General features: G+C 41.9%; 1 protein-coding gene and 1 non-coding gene across 2 annotated transcripts; one reads left to right on the top strand and one right to left on the bottom strand.

Moving 5' to 3' along the window:
- The first annotated feature begins 4,576 nt into the window (after nt 1–4,576).
- LOC132347832 (myosin regulatory light chain 12B) lies at nt 4,577–19,016 on the top strand. Its single transcript, XM_059894708.1, has 4 exons — nt 4,577–4,679; nt 13,790–13,985; nt 17,492–17,653; nt 18,525–19,016. The coding sequence occupies exons 2-4, from the start codon at nt 13,805–13,807 to the stop codon at nt 18,695–18,697; spliced, it is 516 nt and encodes a 171-aa protein (XP_059750691.1). The 5' UTR covers nt 4,577–4,679; nt 13,790–13,804; the 3' UTR covers nt 18,698–19,016.
- TRNAE-CUC (transfer RNA glutamic acid (anticodon CUC)) lies at nt 12,619–12,691 on the bottom strand. The gene has a single exon. It is a non-coding gene; the product is annotated as a tRNA-Glu (tRNA).
- Nucleotides 19,017–20,035: the final 1,019 nt, after the last annotated feature.

Raw genomic sequence — 20,035 nt, 5'->3', positions numbered from 1 at the left:
TGAAGTACCGTGTTTATGCAGAGATTCACATGAGTTCATTTGTGAATCTTTGACATTCCTGACCTGCCCATGGTCAGAACAGCTGAAGCTACATGCCTGGGAAAGTGAGGTCATTATTTCAATCCTAAAAATAACTTATGCTATTTGCAGGAATGCAGGACTGTTTTCAGAGTTAATCAGGAAATGGTAGACAGTTTCATTCACTTTGGGCTTCAAAAATCTGACTTTCAAGGATTCATAAGTTTAAGAAAGATCTTGAAACACTGGGGGGAATAGTTGGGTGAAGAGGGTTGACAATTAACCTGTGAAGATGAATAATTGATAATTACTATAACTTTATGTTTTATACTACTATTAACAAGACTGTCCTTGGACAAAACTATTACCTCATTGAATATGCAATTACTGAATGCCTTCAGAGCAGCAGACCTTTACACTCAACAGGATAGGTGAGCTAGATTCTTTAACCTCAGGAGACCAGCTTAAAATAGGAGTAGAAGGACTAATAACAAGACTGCTCTTGGCCCTTTCAAGATTAGAATCTTAGCACCTGCCTTAACTCTGCCTTTAATGTGTTCCTGAATTTCCTTCAGTGGTTTAAGCAAAGTACTTTTTCCAGGGTATAGCCATGATGCTGAAATTGTTGAACTAAATTTACATTTCAACTGAAAAAAAAACTTCTGCTTTGTTAACAAATTTCCAGTCAAGAACAAATAACATTGTTTCCATACTGAAAAAAAGGTAGCCTCATCTACTAAAATTATCTCTTGCAGTATCTCCACTTCCATTTCAGATAACTGCTCAAAGAACCAGCCGCGATTAGAAACAGTGGATCGTCTCCCCTGAATGAAATGTCTCCTCATTTAGTAATAGCATTCTATATGTAGTAAGTAGGCTTTGCTTAAGTAAAGATGATTGACAGTAAAAAGCTAAAGCATCTACTCCAACAGTGCATTTGATAGAAAAACTGGTCTCCATGATGAAAGCCAGACTTGAAATAAACCATTTCAAAAGTTGTGATGAAACCAGCCTAATGGGGGCAGCCTCCTTACCCACCTGCTTATGATTACATTGTCATTTGGACTCCAGGGCCCAAATTTTATTTGATCAAGGAGCCTCTATGACTGCATGAGAACGGGACTTTGAGTGCTACTGGGAAAAAGGGAGCAGGCCAGACTATATGAGACAAGTAAAAGCAAATTCTGGAAAGGAAAGGCAACTATTTTTTTTTTTTTTTACAAAGTATGAGGGGGAAAGGACAGCAAGAGATGTACTAGACTTTGAGAAGTGCAGGCAAGTTGTAAGAAGGATCAGATAGAAGATGGTAAAAGAGCTTAGTAGATAGAACCACAACAGTGTTATGGAAACCAAGTGAATAATTTCAAGAGTGAGGAAGTTAGTCAGTAGTGTTAAACCACAGAAAAATGGGACACAGGAAAGTTTAAATGAGGCCACTGGATTTGGCAAGTCGGTCACTTCTGCCGGAGCTGTTAAGGTAGAGTCTTGAGTGCAGAATCCACAGTGTAGCAGGAGACAGGGACAATGCCTGGGTTTGGGGGTCAGGCCAGCTGCATTTTAATCTCATTCGTGCTACATCATGGCTTTATAACCTTAAGAAAGTTATTTAACCTCGCTCGACCTCTATTCATTTGTAAAATTGAAGTAATGCTCTGGTTCATAATAGGAACATAATCTATTAATATATAAAGCAGCATTTTTGTGATTAGGAGCAGTATGGGTTTTAGAGCCAGAAGTGGTTGAGTGAATAATGCCTGTTATTTGATGAGCTTTGTGTCCTTGGGCAGGTCGCCCAGCCCTAAGTGTCAGTTTCCTCACCTGTTTAACAGGGACAATGCCCTCCATGTTTGTTGTGAAAATAGAAACACTAAAGCTAAATGGGTCTGGCACACAGTAGGTATTCAAATAGTGGTTATTCTGTTTACCAGCAGGGGCTGTTGGGCAGCGAGGAGAGGCTTGAAGGGAAGGCAGGACCAAAGAGCATTTCTTTAGAGATTTCAAGCCTGTCTGTAGACAGAGGAAGAAGGCAAATGAGTAAAACCAAAGGAGTGTAAGCAAATGAGTGAAACCAAAGGAATGATGTGCAGGAGCTAGGAAGAGATAGAGCCTAGATCACATGTTGTAAGATTATTCTTAGAAAAACAAAAATGGATACTGCTCCCTCTGAAAACGGGAAAGGGTAGGTGATAGGAGTTTAATCGTAGTTGGAGATTAAAAGCTCAGGTTAGGAGAAAGGCCCATAGTGGTTTGATAGTAAATTGTCTCAAACTAGAATTTAATTAAAGGGTTGTTATGAGCATTTAATTAGAATATACATAAAAATGTGTGGTACCAAGTAGATCCTCAAATAGTTTATTTTAGATTTCCTGAGTAGGTCCAATATGCCAGAATAGTTTGTGTCTTTCTAGGTCCTTAAGTGTACAATTTCTTGATTGCCCTGCAACTCTGGTTATCTTTGCTGGCCTGAAAGGCATTGCTGAAGCTAATCCCATATTGAAGAAACAGCCAGTTTTCCCAAGTCCCTGTATCTTTTTATCCTAGGTTTATATGTGCCTGCTCAAATAATAGGCATCATAACTTCTCTTCCACATTTATCTACATACATCTTGTAGTGGTAGTGAATATACAACTTGTTTTTTAGTTTAATGTATCTTAAATTGTCATGTTTTGGCATACCCACCATTTTTGTTTTGAGTTTTAAGTATATTACCTTTTTTTAAACCATTCTTTTTAATGACCACAATAAACAATTATCTGGTATTTAGATATTCAGCTTTTCATTAATAAATATTAGTAAGTTTTTCTTTTGAATCTAGAGAGAACATTATACCCTAGGATTATTTTTCTATAACAGTGCTATCCAGTAGAATTTTCTGTGATGATGGAAATGCTCTCTGTGCTGTCCAGTAAGGACACTAGGTCACATGTGACTATTGAGCACTTAATCTTACGACATGTGATCTAGGCTCTATCTCTTCCTAGCACTTGTGTCTAATGTAACAGTTTTTAATTTACATTTAAATAGTCACGTGTGGTTAGTGACCATTGTGTTGAAAAGCAGTTCTAGAAACAAATATGGAGATCAAAGTACAGAGTGTCTCAGCTATGATCTTAATTAAGGTGGCCAGGGTGAGGGCTTATGGTATAGTAATAGACCATACTTGGAAGAGCTCTCTGACAAAGACCTCAGAAGCCAAAATGTTCTCAGGAGTAGAAAAATACTTACTTAAATTATTGGACCAAAGGGCACACTGCAGCTAAGGAAAAGAGTAAATATTTTAGAACCAGATATGACTTCTCAGCAATTGGTTTCAAACTCTTGAGAAAATGCATTCAGTTAAGGACCTTGGGGCAGTGCTAACTCCGAGGAGGACCATGGTATCAGCATCACCTGGGGCTTATTAGGAATGCAGATTCTTGCCCCACCCTCGACCTACTGAATCTGAATACCTGGGGCTGGGCTCCAGAATCTTTTACGAAGCCCCCAGGTTTTTCTTATTGGTGCCACTGTTTAAGAACTACTGCTATAGAGTGTTGAACACATGGTTCCTACCATCTAGGAATTCCTGATCAAAGATATCTAGATTTCTCATCAAACTTTTCTAGAATATAAAAGACTGGATTATTCGTTCATCTCCCTGCATCCCGCACACGTTCAGGCAATCACAAGTGCTCAACGAAGGTTTGCTACTAAGTTGACTATCTTCCATCATCCGGAAATAGTAGTATCTATCTGTAATATTCCAAGGTGAGGGAACTTGAAGGTTATAGGCACAAACAATATCTAGAACAAAAACTGAATTATGTAGCTTCGTGGTTTCTTTTGTTTTGACCAAGAGCATTATATAATGTGTGCGCGTTTGTGTGTGTGTAAATCTGCGTTGTCTTTAACGAACCAAAGGAAAGCAAATAACTTGAATAAAGCTTTCCTGTGGTTGAAAGGGGAAACCGTCACCAGCCGTGGCCTGGTAAGGGCGTAAACCTGATAATCTGAGGGGTAAAACAGGAGGGGCAGGGGTAAATGATAGAACTCGGTCTGGGCGTGCAGTCTGTAAAGCAGGCGGAGACGGCCCGGCCGCAGCCCTCTTACCTTCCCCAGTGTGGCGCGGGACGGAACCTAAAAAATTGCTCGTTTTATCTGAAGTTCAAGTGTAACCAGGCGAGGTCTACTTTCATCTGCTAACTCGGGCAGCCCTGGGTGGGCGGCGCCCGGAGACCCCCAAGCCTAGAGGGCTCGCGCCCGCCCAGCCGGGTCAAATTCCAGGCCGGCCCCGAGCCGGCCCGGGAATGCGGAAGGGCTGCGGGACACGCCGCGAGCGGCAGGGGAGGAGAGCGGGCTGCGGCGCCCCGGCCGCGCTGCGCTTGCCTCAGACCGCACGGCCCGAGAAACACCACGAAAACCCAGGCCGTGGTCGTCGGCCCCAGCCCCGCGCCGGGGTGGACAAGGTGGACTCGGCCTCCAGCGGAGCGAGAACCGCGGCGCATCCCCCCGCCCGGAGTTGGATCCCGCCGCGACTTCCGGTGCAACTTCCGGTCCGCCTCCCGAGGCAGGAAGTGCGGGTGCCGCCGCTCTAGCGCTGCACCCTAGCCGCAGCCCCGGGTTCTTCGCCTCGTTCGTCTCGAGCAGGCAGTCCGGCTTCTGGTGCTGGTGTCCGGCAGCGGTGAGTGGCGTTCGCCCCCCGCGCGCGACACGCCTGGGGCCGCCCCGGTGCTCCGCCCCTCCGACCGCTCGCTGCCGCCAGACCCCGGCTACTGTGCCGGCCGGCCGGCCGGCGGGCGGGCGGGCGGGGGCTGCGGGACCTGTCGGTGGGGCAGGGAGGGTCGGCGAGGAGGTCCGGCCGCGGCCAGCCCGGGCCTGGACGTCGAGGGTACGGGAGGCTGGGGCGGATGGAACCGGGCTGGGGAACCGCCCTGCTGGCCGAGTCGGCCTGTCCCCTGCGCTGCGTCACCCGACGGCTTCACACACCTGGCGCCTCGGCGGCCGCAGCCCCGCTCCCCGCCGGCCCGGTCGGTGGGTTTGGGTGTCTCCTTCGCCCACAGGACTGGATGCTTTCGGGGCACAGGGGTCCGCTGGTGCGTGGTTCTTGCCCGGAGCGCCGAGTTGGTACCGGCTAAATGTAACGATTTCCGTAGGAGTTGTGACTCTTCGCAGCACCTTGCATCTTGTAAAGATTTACTTCATTCGTGCTGACTGAAGAAGAGGACAAATACCAAAAATCAGGAAAGGTTTCTGAAAAAGAGAATCGTGACCTCATTGAAGGCCTTGGACTTAGCCCTGGTGGGGAGAACTTAGTATTTCTGGCTGTATCTGTGGTAGGAGGTAACAAGACCAAAAGCTCAAAAGGTGTGAATTGTGTCGTGTGAAAAGGAGACGATGGGGAGACCAGCCCGAACGGAACAGAACTGTAATGAATAATAGTTGGAAATAGATCAGTGGGGCTTTTTCACGGCTGTCGTGCAAACTTGATGAGAAATGAAAGATTATGTAAGAGGCATTCGGGAGTCATTTTGGATTCTTCACTAAGGGAGTGAGATGAAGAAAAGGGTGTTTAGAGGATTAGTTTGGCAGCCTTGGTTTCGGACGGATTTGCAATGGTCCTTTGGTAAGAAAAGAATTGTGGCATTTTAGAATTCAAAAGAAACTTATAGGTTATCTTTCGTTTTATAATTGAAACCCAGCGAGGTGAGATAATTTGCCCAAGGTCACTTGAGGCGTTCACCTGCTGCCACCCATTTTCTCTGAGCGTTAGATGGACGTTCCTCATGGTTAAGTGCACGGCTTCTTGTTTGTTCTGGCTCTGTTGAATAAAACAGCTTCTGTGATGACCTACTCGATACTCGTTTATGCTTTAATGAGACTCAGTGTGGACAAGAGGAACTGCAACTTCCGAAGGACAGGTCCCAGGTGAGGGTTGCTGGGCTTAGGAAAGATAAAAGGACTGGGATCCCCTAAATGGAGCCGGTTGTCCCTCTCCCAAGATTCGAAGACAGCATATATCTAGGGATGATTTTCATTGCCGGCAGCTTTGGGGTCTTCCTTCCTCGTTCCGCACTTTAGATGTGGTGGGTTTGCTTCTCACCCCCAACCAGCTCTCCTCATTTTCATGGTGGAGAAATTCTGCCGCCCGCCTACATGCAGGATGTTAGGAGCTAGTGGTGCAAGCTCTGGGCTAGACTTCCTGAGTATGATCCTGCATCTAAGCTCTACCTTTTTCTAGCTGTGGCTGCAGACAGATTATTTATTCTCTTTGCCCTAATTTTTCATCTGAGAAATGGGGATAATAACAGTGCCTATGTAATAAGTTGTTGTGAGAATTACATATGTTAATACATATGAAATGCTTAGACCAGTGCCTAGCACATATTTAACACTCTTATTAGTACTCTTTGTTCCAGGTACTTTTTGTTATGGATTTCTTGCGGAGAGTCCAGTGGAGTTTATGCTGAACCATGGGTAGACCATAGAGAAAAGCCATATTTTGGGGAGTCATCTCCAGGGGGTGATGGGAATGTTGAAGAAGGGGTGACTCTGTTGCACTTAAAAGAGGAACTCACAGAACTTGGAGAGAAATCGAATAGAAGGAATTAAAATTTGCTAACCAGGAACAGAAAATTTCCCTACCCAGTGCAAACTTGGCTGTGGCCCCTTTTGAGGTTTTAAAAATTCTTTGGCTATAGTTCTGAAATAAAGGCATTGCCCTATTAAATATTAAAGACGCCAAGGAAACACAACGGCTTTATTAGTTTTCTATAGCTATATAACAAATTATCCCCAAACTTAGCACCTTAAGAAAACAATAAAGAGCTTCTGAGGGTCAGGAATTCCAGGGCAGCTTGGCTGGGCAGCTCTGGTTCTGGCTCAGGATCTCCTGGAGTTGCAATCCGGATGTCAGCTGGGTTTGCAGTCATTTGAAGGAGGATCAACCTCCAAGATGGCTGACTCACCTGGCTGGCAAGTTGGTGCTGGCTGTTGGCAGGAGGCCTCAGTTCCCTGCCACATGGACCTCTCCGTGGGGTTGTGTAGTACCCTGTAGACCTGGTGCCGGCTTTCCCCAGATTGAGTGATCTGAGAGAGAGCATGGTAGAACCTGCAACATCTACAATATTATGACAAAGTCGCACTCCATCATTTTCACAATATCCTATTAGTTATGAAGAGTGGCAGAATATGCCACCCCAAGATATGCCACTTTGGCATGAAGATTATTTTGAGCTGAAGGCAATTGAGAAGAAGCAGACACAAGAAAGCCTCTTTGCCCTCCACCAATGTGCCTAAAAGCAGGACACAAATTTACAAAGGTGTTCTTCTTTCCCTCTCTACCAGGCAGGACAAAGGTTACTCTCTGGAGACAACTTTAGACTCTTAATAGAGAAGGCCGTGACTTAAATCTACAAGAGAAGCCTTACCCTTGTTTATACTGTGCTTTTAACCTTCTATACCTAGCCTCTCCCCTGCACACATGCCTTTCTTCTTTTGGCTTCAGCTGAAGATGATATTTAAGCCAGAGTTCTAAGCCACCTCTGAGAGTTGGATTTTCCCTGGGTATCTCCCCATGTATACATGAGGTATACATGTTAATAAACGTGTGTTTGTTTTTCTGTTATTAATCTGTTATTACAAGGCATCAGCCAAGAACTCAGAACCACGGTCAGTGCCTTCTAAGTGTTTAACTCAGTGGTTCTCAACTGTCACTGTATATTGGAATCACCTGCTGCATTTTAAAAATACAGATTCATAGACTTCACCTGTAGACATTCAGTTTCAGGTGTACTAGACCAGGACCTGGACATCACTTTTTAAAAACTTCCAAGATGGGACTTTCCCTGGTAGTCCAGTGGTTAAGACTTCGCCTTCCAATGCAAGGGGTGTGGGTTCAATCCCTCGTCAGGTAGCTAAGATCCCACATGCCTCCTGTCCAAAAAACATAAAAAACAGAAGCAATATTGTAACAAAGACTTAAAAAAATAAAAAAACTTCCAAGATGATTCTAATGTGCAGCCAAGATTGAAACCAGAGGTTAACTTCTTGTGAGAGCCATATTTACCCGCCACGTGGTAGCGGCACCTAGCTGACTTAGATGCTTCATAGGTAGCTAATAGAATATGCTCCATGAGCATCTTTTCCAGGCTTCCAATAAAGCCATATAGGCTGGATGAAGTTCACAAGCAGTTTCTGCTTATTAATGATTATAGTGCCCATGTTTTGATTTGCACATCAGTATAGCAGGTGATTTTGCAGAAATTTAGATTATGACCTAAATATGTTGACGCCACAACCACCTATAATACCAGTATTCCTATATCCCTGCCCTTCTTTAACCTCTAAAAATACTACATATAACCTATAGTTCACTCTGTATCAGAAATTTACAAAAATAATGAAATAAAAATTTTGAAGAGGAAGTCAGACTTTTGTTTATTCCCATTAAGGCTTATTCATTGCCTTATATGCTATGTTCTAAATGGATATTTTTTGTAACTAAGGATGGGGTTTGGTGGGTTTTTTTCCTTTAATATTTATAGGTCAAGTAGTAATTTCACAGTCATAGGTAAAGATTTCAAGCCTTTACCTACCATGTCAAACCAAAACCATGACTGATAGGAAGTACTGCCATTTGATAAACGCAAAACCAGGGCTGCAACATTGCACGGTTGCAGGGAGGGCCATTCATATCTTATTCTCTTCCCATTCCACTGTGCACTTCTAGTCTATACATTGGTTTCCCCAGCATAGTTTGAATTTATTTGAAAACTCAGTTTCACTAGGAATTAAATGTAGAGGAAAGTAGCTGCTCAGAAATCAGCGTTGGACTATATTGGTAAGTACTGAAAGTTTAAGAAATTTTTTGTGGTAAAAAAAATAACTAGCAGAATTGTATGAGGTAAAAAATATATAGGTAAAATCACCTTTAACAAATGGGGTTGAATTCTAGCTCTGCCACCAGGTGACCTTGGGCAAGTTGTTTAACATATTTTGATATTCAGTTCATCCATGTGTAAAGCAGGTGTGTTGAATTTAGTGCACCCGAGTACCTAGCATAGGAGTCACTCAGCAAATGGTAGTAACCATAAGTTGAGTAGACTTTTAATTCTCTCTGGTCCTAAGCACTTGGGTGCTAGAAAAATAGCGAGAACAAATACATGAGTTAAACTGCATGGTGCCTTGGGCATATACTAGTACCAATAGTTTGGTGTTGCTGAAGGAAAAGTACAAAGCAGAGAATGGCTAGAGATGAGGCTGAAAGGTCATTCTAGGCAGGGAAAGGTGTGCCATGCTCAAGAACTTGTACTTTGGCCTATAGGCAGTGGAGAGCCGACGATTTCTCAAAAGGGAATGATATGGTCATATTCATGTTTTACACACCTCTGGCTGGAAGATAAAGGATAGTCTAGAGGGGACGAAAAAGCAAGGAGGTTGGTTAGTTGGCCAACGAAATATTCTACACAAAGAGGTGATGAGGGCCCAGCATAGGGTGGTGGCAGAAGAATGAGGAAGATGAGCAAATCTGATGAATATTTAAGAGGCAGGCTTGGTTCATCAGTGAGAGGGATGAGTCGGGGATGACTTGCACATTTCTGGCTTGGTGAGGGCGTAAACGATGGTGCCATTAACTTACAGGAAACAGAAAGTTGAGCAAGTTTAGGAGGGGAAGATAATGAATTCTGTTTCTAACACGTTGATTCTGAATGTCTGGGATATCAAAATGGGTGCCTTTCACAAGCACAATTGGCTGTTTGATTGCACAGCTCAAGGGAAGGGTCAGCCCTGAGGATACAGACGTGGGAGTCATAGGTGTTGTCAGAACAGTGAGAGCCGATTAGATCATCCAAGGAACACAGAGTGAAAAGAATTTAATAAGCCATGGACTGTGAGAATACTCGGAAACGTGAATATTTAAGTGAGTGGAGAAGATAAGAGCCTAACAAGAAAATGGAGGCGGATCAGGCATAGAAACAGAACTGAGAGGAGGTTGGTGCCACCAAGTCAAATATAGCATTTCACTGAAGCTAAATGTGATCTTCAGGAGTCTCCCTTGTTAGAGTGTAAAGGCTTAAAGGCTGGGAACCTTGGGCTCTCGTTCCATTTGGGACAGTTCATTTCTACTGTTACAGTTCATCAAGGCCAAGAGTTGTTGAGGCCCGAAGAGAAGAGGGATAAAATGGTGTCAAATATAGCAGAATGGTCCAAGGAGACTTAGACCAGATTTGGCAATTGGAAAGCACTTGCAAATAGAGAAGAGAAAGCCAGATTGTGATGAGTGGGAAGTGAGAAAGTGGAGAAAGCCAAGATATTTATCTCAGAAGGTAAGGACAGAGAGGGTGGTGGTTTCTTTGGGGGCCAGAGTTCTCTTTAGGTTGACTGTTTTGCTACAACCTTGCCTCACTTTTCAGCTGAGGTTTTATTATCAGTTGATATTTTATGTGTGTACTTTGTATATTTATAAACAAATATAAATGTGCACTGGTTTTAAATGAAGTACACAGGAAACATAAACTTTTTTTCTTTTTAAAGAGATCATGGTGTCATTTCATTGAGCCATACCTGCTCTGTAACAGGTTTTGAATGGGGGCTCAAACTTGCTCACAGTATAATGGCTTTTCTAGCCTTATTGGGTTACCTCCTCATTCTCTCTCACAGGCATTTTCCGTAATAAAGATCCTTGCGTGTGCAATCCCTTCTTGGCATCAGCTTCTTGGAGAACTCCAACTAAGCTTCAAAAATGTTTAAATATAATGTACTTTTGGGTTAGCTGTAGCGTTAGCATGAAACAATTGATTATTTTTTAAAAATAAAGATTTTCTCTTTGGGAGGTTTTTCTAAATGACTCTATTGCAAACATAGTTTGCTGATACTGAGGGAGAGAACTAATTCTTGGCTTCAGATCTACTGTCTTTTATATCTTTTGAATCTTGAAGAAATAGAATCATAGAATTTTTAGCATGAGAAAGAATTTTAATCCAACAGTTTTGGAATGTGAGGAAGAATTAAAGCAGAGTCAAGTGCCTTGCTAGTGGACCACATTCTGTCTCCGATTTAACCTTCAATATAACTAAGGTCACATGACTAGCTAGTTACAGGAAGGAGAAGAAATTAACATCTACTCAGGCCATGTGTGCTGGGAGGGGAAGGAGTTGAAATGTTAAAGTAAGGACTCTAAGGCTGATGTGCTTCAAAACTGCAAACAAACTAAAACAATGTAGGTTAAAAGTCCAAGACCGGAAGTCCCAGAGACCCAGGTCCAGAATTCCCTTGCCCAGCCGCTGCCCTCACCAGTCATCTGCTTTCACACTGCGAGGCTGCAGAGTTAGAGAACAGTCCCCAAGGCCACCCTCATTTCTGACACCAATTCCAAGTTTCGTTCCCCAAGACGACCCTCAGGTTCAGTAATTCGCTAGGACTTACAGAACTCACTGAAAGCTGTTACACCTATGGTTATGGTTTACTACAGTAAAAGGATTCAGATTAAAGTCAACCAAGGGAAGAGACTCGTGGTATAGAGTCCAGGAGAATTCCAAATGCTTAGCTTCCAGTGGTCCTTTCCATGGGCAGTGTTGACCTCTCCTGGCAGCAAGGCGTGACGGTGAGCATGGACTATGGCCTGCCAGAGAGCTCGCTTGACCCTTCATAGCCATAGTTTTTACTGCAGCTCTGTCCCCTAGATACTGTCCCCACTCCTAGGCTGACTTCAGTCTCCAGTTCCTTTAGAGGCCAAGCTGATTAACACCTGACCCAGAGCTCCCATGATAAATCACATTGTTAGACTATCTGGTGTGACCCAAGACCCTAGATATACCAGGCAGAACATTCTAAGGGCTTAGAGATTACCTCCCAGGAGCTGAGGACAGAGGCCAGACCTCTCTTTGGGCAAAATTAAATTCTTTACTACACAAGGGCCATTGATTTTTTTTTTTTTTAAACCTAGGTAGTACCTACCTCATAGGGCAGTTGTGAACATTGAATAAGACAATGGAGCAAAAAATTATAATGGTGTCCATGGGTTTTCAAGAAATGGTGAAGCTGAGATTCAGACTCAAGATTTTTCCGATTCCAAAGCCAGGAGTATTTTTGTGTTGTATTTATTTACATCATTTAAAACTGCAAATAAAAATGGAATGAGAAGGGAATTCCCTGGCGGTCCAGTGGTTAGGACTCAGAGCTTTCACAGCCAGGGCCCGGGTTCAGTCCCTGGTTGGGAAACTAAGATCCTGCAAGCCACGTGATGGGCCAAAAAAAATGGAATGAGAAGTGTCCATTCTATTTGACATTCAAAACATTGGTGGCTTTCAGTAGAGTATCAGGGGCTACCACTAAAGGTGTATTACAGAGAATTGAGGAGTGATTGGGAAGATGAGAAAATGGAGAGAGTTGAGTAGTAGAATACTATTCTAAAAGTTTTGTCAAGGGAAAGGGGAAATGAGGATGTAGCTAGAAGGGATACAAGACTAAAGATACATTTTGATGGTTTTTTTAAAAAAATATTTATTTATTTTGGCTGCACTGGGTCTTAGTTGTGGCATGTGGGATATTTAGTTGTGGCACGTGGGATCTTTAGTTGCAGCATACGGATTTCTTAGTTGCGGCATGCATGTGGGATCTAGTTCCCTGACCAGGGATGGAACCTGGGCCCTCTGCATTGAGAGTGCAGAGTCTTATCCACTGGACCACCAGGGAAGTTCCATTGATGTTTTTTTTTAAATGAGAGCCTTTTGAGCATGTACCTTATAGTAACTATACTAGTCTCTTTGCATATGTTATCTCATTTAATTCTCACTTGCATTAGAGTAGGTATTGTGTTTTGCTGTAAAACTGAGGGTCGAGTGAGGTTCCCTGGTTTTCAGACCATTTTTTGGAAAAAACCAAAGCTCAGAGAGGTTATGCAATATTGGTAGTAAAATGAAGTTAAAAAGTGTACCTACTGCATAGGATTGTTGTGAGGGTTAAATGGGACAATCCTTGTGAAAGTAAGATGTCCGCTTTGGAGCCTTTCTCTTTAGAGGAGCCCCCTGCCCTCATAACAGTGCTTGGCACGTAGTAGCACTTGGTAAATGCGATCTATTGCTACGTGCTTTAAAACTCATTCACATTTTGTAAAAATGAGGTTCATGAAATTTGGGGTGAAACCACATCAGTAATTTCTTTTTTTTTTTCTTTTTTTTTTTTTTTATAAATTTATTTATTTTATTTATTTTTATTTTTGGCTGCATTGTGTCTTTGTTGCTGTGCGCAGGCTTTCTCTAGTTGTGGCGAGCGGGGGCTACTCTTGGTTGCGGTGCACGGGCTTCTCACTGCAGTGGCTTCTCTTGTTGCAGAGCACAGACTCTAGGCGCGCGGGCTTCAGTAGTTGTGGCTCGTGGGCTCAGTAGTTGTGGCTCACGGGCTCAGTAGTTGTGGCTCACGGGCTCTACAGCGCAGGCTCAGTAGTTGTGGCGCACGGGCTTAGTTGCTCCGAGGCATGTGGGATCTTCCCAGACCAGGGTTTGAACCCGTGTCCCCTGCATTGGCAGGCGGATTCCCAACCACTGCGTCACCAAGGAAGCCCCACATCAGTAATTTCTATTCTGTTTCTTCAAAACTGCTTTTGTCCTAGCTGTTTAATTGTGACATTGGAAATAAAGTTTATATGTATATTCCCACCCAAATAAAGTAATAATTCTACAATACATTGAAATATTTTTACTCACTAATTTTAGGTGTTGTGAGTTCTTTTTTTTTTGCTTTATGATTTTATGCATTGTGTTTTGCTTTATGTTCTTTTCTTTTTAACTCTAGGATTAAACCGCCACCATGTCTAGCAAAAAGGCAAAGACCAAGACCAAGAAGCGCCCCCAGCGCGCAACCTCCAACGTGTTCGCCATGTTTGACCAGTCACAGATTCAGGAGTTTAAGGAGGCCTTCAACATGATCGATCAGAATAGAGATGGTTTCATCGACAAGGAGGACTTGCATGATATGCTTGCTTCTCTAGGTAGACTTTTACGTTCTTAATATTCCTGCTTCCCCAAAATAATTAGCGTTTTATGAATTATTTTTTGTGTGATGTACAGATATTAATCTCCTGGTCTCAAAGGCCTCTTGAGAGATGTTGGGTGGGAGGCACCACACTGAGGCTTGGCCCGTCTCAAGAGGATACGCCTTCAGGGGTAGGGGCCTGGCTGCCACTGTGGCTAGGCAGGCTTCCGTTCCTGTTCGCTAAATATGATAGGTCTACAAGGTGAAAAGCCAGGGCATGACTAGGCGGCAAGATGCCAGAATCTTGAACAAGAAGTGTGGACGATAATATAATGTACTAAGTAATAAATGTTGAGGACAGGTTATATGACAGAGGTGACAGTCATAAGTGATAACGACCATCTCAGGGAGGAAGGGCAGTGCTCCTAAAAAAAGGGAACACAGGGAAGGGGGCTTCCACAATTTATATATTTTTTTTATAATTAAAGAAAAGAAAATGTAAAGATAGAAGATTTATCGATTTATTTTTACACATTATTTAGCTATAGTTGATTTACAATATTGTGTTAGTTTCAGGTGTACAGATTCAGATTATTTTCCACTGTAGATTATTACAAGCTACTGAGTATAGTTCCTTGTGCTATACAGTAAATCCTGTTGTTTATCTATTTTTTGTATAGTGGTATGTATCTATTAATCCCAGACCCCTAATTTATCCCTCCCCCCACACCTTTCCCCTTTGGTAACCATAAGTTTGTTTTCTATGTCTGTGAGTCTGTTTCTGTTTTGTAAATAAGTTGATTTGTAATTTTTTTTTAGATTCCACATACAAGTGATAATCATATAACATTTGTCTTTGCCTGCCTGACTTACTTCACTTAGTATGATAATCTCTAGGCCCATCCATGTTGCTGCAAATGGCAATATTTCATTTAAAGATAACAAGATTTAAAGCAAACATAAACTGCCCTTTGTCATTCTGGCTATGTCGGTGTTAATTTACTATTCCTTATATGATTTTGTTGTTTTGATCTTAAGGAAGGAGGACAAAGTCCTCCACGTCCTGCCTGAGTTGGCAGTGATTTTACAGTTGGAAGAAAGGAGTATCAACTCAGCGGGTTCTTGATAAGCCAGAATGACGGGTAGGGAAGGGGCACAGGTCAAGGATGGCCCACAGTTAGGTTCTGCACTCGAACATTTCTGTGTCTGACGATGGGCCAGAAAGGGCAGTTCAAGGGCCAGACGACAAAGAGAGAGAAGTTGTTACTTTTTTCTTTTTAGTAACCACATGATTTTGTTCCTCTCCTTTATTTTTATTTTTTTCTCCTAGCATGTTATTTTGAAATTTTTTAAGCCTATAAAAAGTTGAAAGAACGGTATAATGAACACGCATCCATCCTTTACCGAGATTCACGAGCTGTTAACATTTTGCAACATTGCCTTTATTCAGAGTGAGAGTTGAGTCAAGATACTGATCTGACTTGTTGACTTGCAGGTGGGGTGGATCCCAGTGTTTTCCACACTCTGAATAGCTAAGTACTAAGTGTCCTTTGGGGAGCAGGTCACTACTGAAGAAGGCCGCCAAGGAGAATTGAGGGCCTGAGTTGTATTACAAAGATCGAACACTAAAGCCTGTCCCCTGGTCCTAGTAGATGCTCAGTTAATTTTTGTTGGATGAATGAGTGATGGTAGAGTAAGAGACTGACTTTGGGGACTTCCATTTTGGGGAATGCCATGCCTTTAGAGATACATATTTACCTTTTAAATCAACAAATTATATTAGATGCCTTGAATGGGTCCATAGGTGCTTAGCCTAAGCCAATTCATTTTAAATCCCTGTGTCTTTTTCATACCCATGTTCTCTTGACACCTTTGGGTTACACTTTTTACCCCCAAAAATTGCTGCAAGAGAGTCGGGTTAAATCTGGAGGTAGAAAAGTAGTTCCTTTTTAGCTACTTTCACTTACTCGAAGAATCTTGAAATTAATTTTGGGCTCATTTTGTATCGATACGTTGAATAGGTATAATGAGTGAAGGTTGTAATGCAGTAAGACAGATGCCAACTTGGCACTTAAATTTCACCCAAATTCCTGGGAGTAAAACTTACATATGAACCATAATTCTAGATTTGACTGTCATTAGCACTTAGTTGGGTATAATAGTGAGATGCTGACATAGATGCTCTTTTCATGGAGAATCATACAAACTTAATGTTGGAAGGGACCTTCCAGATACCAAGTTTAACTAGTCCATTTTATAGATAAAAAGTAAGCCCTAGACAGTTTCCACCTTGTCCCAGGGCACACAGTCAGTGGTGGAACTGGGATTCAAACCCACTATTCCAGACCCTTCGTTCAGTGCTGCTTTTCTGCACCATGTGGACCTCACAAATGCCAGGACAAAGAGAAGCCTTTGTTACTCCCACCATATGTGGCCATTCCAGAGGAACTTCGAGGGGAGGGTCAGGGGAGTTCCCTCACCACCGTACCAGAAGAGGGACAAGTGTCCTTGGTTGGAACTGAGATTAAGATTTCCCATCATGAACAATACTAAACAAGACTATATTTCAGCAACACAAGTAAACAACATCTGGGGATATGTCTGACAACCAAATAGAACATAACATTGTTTAAAATGAGCTCCCAGGGGCTTCCCTGGCAGTGCAGTGGTTAAGAATCCTCCTGCCAGTGCAGGGGACACGGGTTCGAGCCCTGGTCTGGGAAGATCCCACATGCCGTGGAGCAACTAAGCCCATGCACCACAACTACTGAGCCTGCGCTCTAGAGCCCGCGTGCCACAACTACTGAAGCCCGCGTGCCTAGAGCCTGTGCTCCGCAACAAGAGAAGCCACTGCAGTGAGAAGCCAGCACACCGCAACGAAGAGTACCCCCCGCTCGCTGCAACTAGAGAAAGCCCGCGTGCAGCAACGAAGACCCAATGCAGCCATAAATAAATAATAAATAGATCAATTAATTAATTAATTAATTTTAAATAGTAAATAAATAAAATGAGCTCCCAGTTTTAAACCAACCTAATAGTTTCAGCTTAAATGACCAACTTATAAATAAATTTTTTGAAGCATACCAATTATAGGCAACTGTACCACAGTTAGAAATATGAATATTTAGATTTTTAAAATAACCAGTATTGAAATGCCCTGATGGGTCTTTAATGTTATCAGCATTCAAGATGTAATAATGTGGCATTACCTGGTTCATAGTTTCATGTGTTTATTTTATTTTTAATGAAAAATAGTGCAGGAAAAGTTGTAGAAAGTATCAGTGAATGGACAGTATTCAACCTAAGCCCAGAATGCATTTTATTTATGATGTAGCAAAGATTTTTTTATGTTGTTAAAAATTGTCTTTTTTAAATGTTCTTAATGTAAGTTAATAGAAAAATTAGTTTCGTGTGATGATGATGTAACTTTTAAAAATATGTTGGGGAACATAACAATAACAGAATAATTATTTATTGAAATGAGTTCTTTGTCCTTAAATGTTAAAATGTGCAATTTTCTAGGGAAGAATCCAACTGATGCATACCTTGAAGCCATGATGAATGAGGCTCCAGGGCCCATAAACTTCACCATGTTCCTCACCATGTTTGGGGAGAAGCTGAATGGCACAGACCCAGAAGATGTCATCAGAAATGCTTTTGCTTGCTTTGATGAAGAAGCAACTGGTGAGCACTCTTTGTTTATGCCCAGCCTCATTCCAGACTATGTGAAACACTTTTTAGGGAATGAGAAAGATTAGTAAAAATATAAATTTTTGAAAATGAGTAGAGGGAAACTATCATTTACGATAGGATAGTCAACCAAGAATGGCTAGAACACAGGTATGTAGGTCATAAAGCTACACGGTTTGTGGTGTTAATCTTTGAATCTGGTTCTGAGCTTCCTGAAAGCCAAAGGGAGAATTGTCTTTTAAATAGTGTTTCTTAGACAATGTACTGCTTCAAGAGAATTTAAGTTTCACCAGAAAGTATAGTTAACTAACTTGAACAATTAAAATCTTCGTTTTTTTCCCTTATTATTTAAAAATGTGTGAAGAAAGCCCGGCTGGTCCGTTTTCTGACTTCACTCGTTTTCCCCTTTGCTTCTGCGTTAACCCTCTGCTCAGCCACCCGCACCGCCTCCTCACATACATCTCGCATCCTCCTTCCTGCTTCCCCCTTGCTACCTATTAAAACTGCACCGTCCTTCGTGCACGTTTGGTGTTGGTAATGCTGCCCTTTTATTCTGGGTATCTGCCTTTTTTTTTTTTTTTAAATATCTCTGAAATACAAGGTATTTTTTTCTCCTCTGGAAAATACTTCAAATTAATTTTGTAAGCGTATGATCTACTAACTGACTTTTTAAATGATTTAATCGAATATTAATAAAGAACTCTAAAAATAATAGGAAAAGATAATGATATGGTTATATATTGCTTTATTTTGTTCAGGTAAATATGTATGTTCTGAAATACCTTGTAAGATTGACCTAGTTGAGAACCAAATCATTAAAGTGCTGGGAGGTGTTCACACCTCCCCTTTTTCCGCTGCCTTCCAGGCACCATTCAGGAGGATTACCTGCGAGAGCTGCTGACCACGATGGGAGATCGGTTTACGGATGAGGAAGTGGATGAGCTGTACAGAGAGGCACCTATTGACAAAAAGGGGAATTTCAATTACATTGAGTTCACGCGCATCCTTAAACATGGAGCGAAAGACAAAGATGATTGAAAAGAACTTGAGCTAAAACTTTCCAATTACTTTGTCTTACTCTGTTTTATTTCCCAGTCACTTCCCCCCTCATAGATCTGTTGCATGCAACTTAGTTTCACAGCTTTGCCTCTTTTTCGGTGTATTTATTCTAGACCTTTCTGCCACTTAGCACTTGTATAATCAGACTGCAAATGGGAATGAGGTTGTAAATTGTATTGAGAAAAGGGATTGCGAATAAAAATCAACAAATGTGAAAGCCCAGGAAAATATATCCGGTATTTCTGGTTTTGCTGGATTTTTACATTTTTATATAATAAAAATGCTATTTTGAAATAAAGATTATGCTGACTCAAATGTAATATAATGGAAAGTTAAATAACTGGTAGTTGGGGGCAGTCCTTCTTTTAGATTTTCAAGTTCGTATAATTCAGATTCCATAGTAAAACTGATTGTTCACATGTATGGGACAGTGTTCTTCACTATAAGTTAACATCATTATACAGTAAAAACTAGTTATACCTTAGTTTCTTTCATGCTTCTGGTAAGTCAGATGTTTAAATTATTGAATGATAAATATAGAATGTATCTGAGAAAACACTGAATGTTTTACTGATTTGAGTCTAGGAACATGAGGCAAAATTCTGAAGAAAAGAATAGTTATTATTGAACATTTACGGTGTGTAGAGCATTGCATGTAGACGATTTTCATTGACTCTTCCCAGCACCCTTGTGGGATAGAATTTTATTAGCCCTGTATTTCTAGGGGAAGAACTGAGCACCGGGGAGTTGAGTGATTGATCTGAGTCTCTGTCAGAGCTGGGACTCCAGGCCAGGGCACCCCACTCCAGAGTGTGGATTCTGGGACCACTGTGCTGTCTCTGAAAAGCCCCAAATTCATAAAAGGTCAAGATATTTCCATTACATTCTAACATAGTTTTGTAGTCATTATTGAAATTTAAAATAACTTGGGGACATTGATTGTTGGAACAGAATTTCAGAAAATTCTATCCAGGTGAAAAATAGAGGACCAAAGATTATAAGCAATATAATCTTCCAACCGCTTTCAGTTTGAAGGCGGTTCACATAGTGTAGAGTGTAGACTGGATGGAAGGTCTGAAAACCATACAGACAAGACTGCTATGAGCTCGCTTAACATCCTCGAGGCCAAGCAATATGAGAAGTAGGAGAGAAAAACCTAAAAAAAGAAAGAAAAAATCCATTTAAAAAAAAAGTTTCCCAACGTTGTTCAACACCTATTCCCTCTTAAATGTGTTGTATTGATATTTTATCTCCTTAAAATCAATGCATTTACACGTTGTTTAACATTTGTGCTTCCGAGCTTGCTGTGGTAGGCAA

The sequence above is a fragment of the Balaenoptera ricei genome, chromosome 14 (genome assembly GCF_028023285.1).
Source record: "Balaenoptera ricei isolate mBalRic1 chromosome 14, mBalRic1.hap2, whole genome shotgun sequence".
Taxonomy (NCBI): Eukaryota; Metazoa; Chordata; class Mammalia; order Artiodactyla; family Balaenopteridae; genus Balaenoptera; species Balaenoptera ricei.
This window is presented reverse-complemented; position numbering and strand designations above follow the sequence as displayed.

Excerpts from the sequence above, each read along its gene's own strand:
- LOC132347832 (XM_059894708.1), top strand. The coding sequence starts at position 13,805 with ATGTCTAGCAAAAAGGCAAAGACCAAGACCAAGAAGCGCCCCCAGCGC. Across the intron at positions 13,986-17,491 it reads TGATATGCTTGCTTCTCTAG|GGAAGAATCCAACTGATGCA; the intron begins GTAGACTTTTAC and ends GCAATTTTCTAG. Across the intron at positions 17,654-18,524 it reads CTTTGATGAAGAAGCAACTG|GCACCATTCAGGAGGATTAC; the intron begins GTGAGCACTCTT and ends GCTGCCTTCCAG.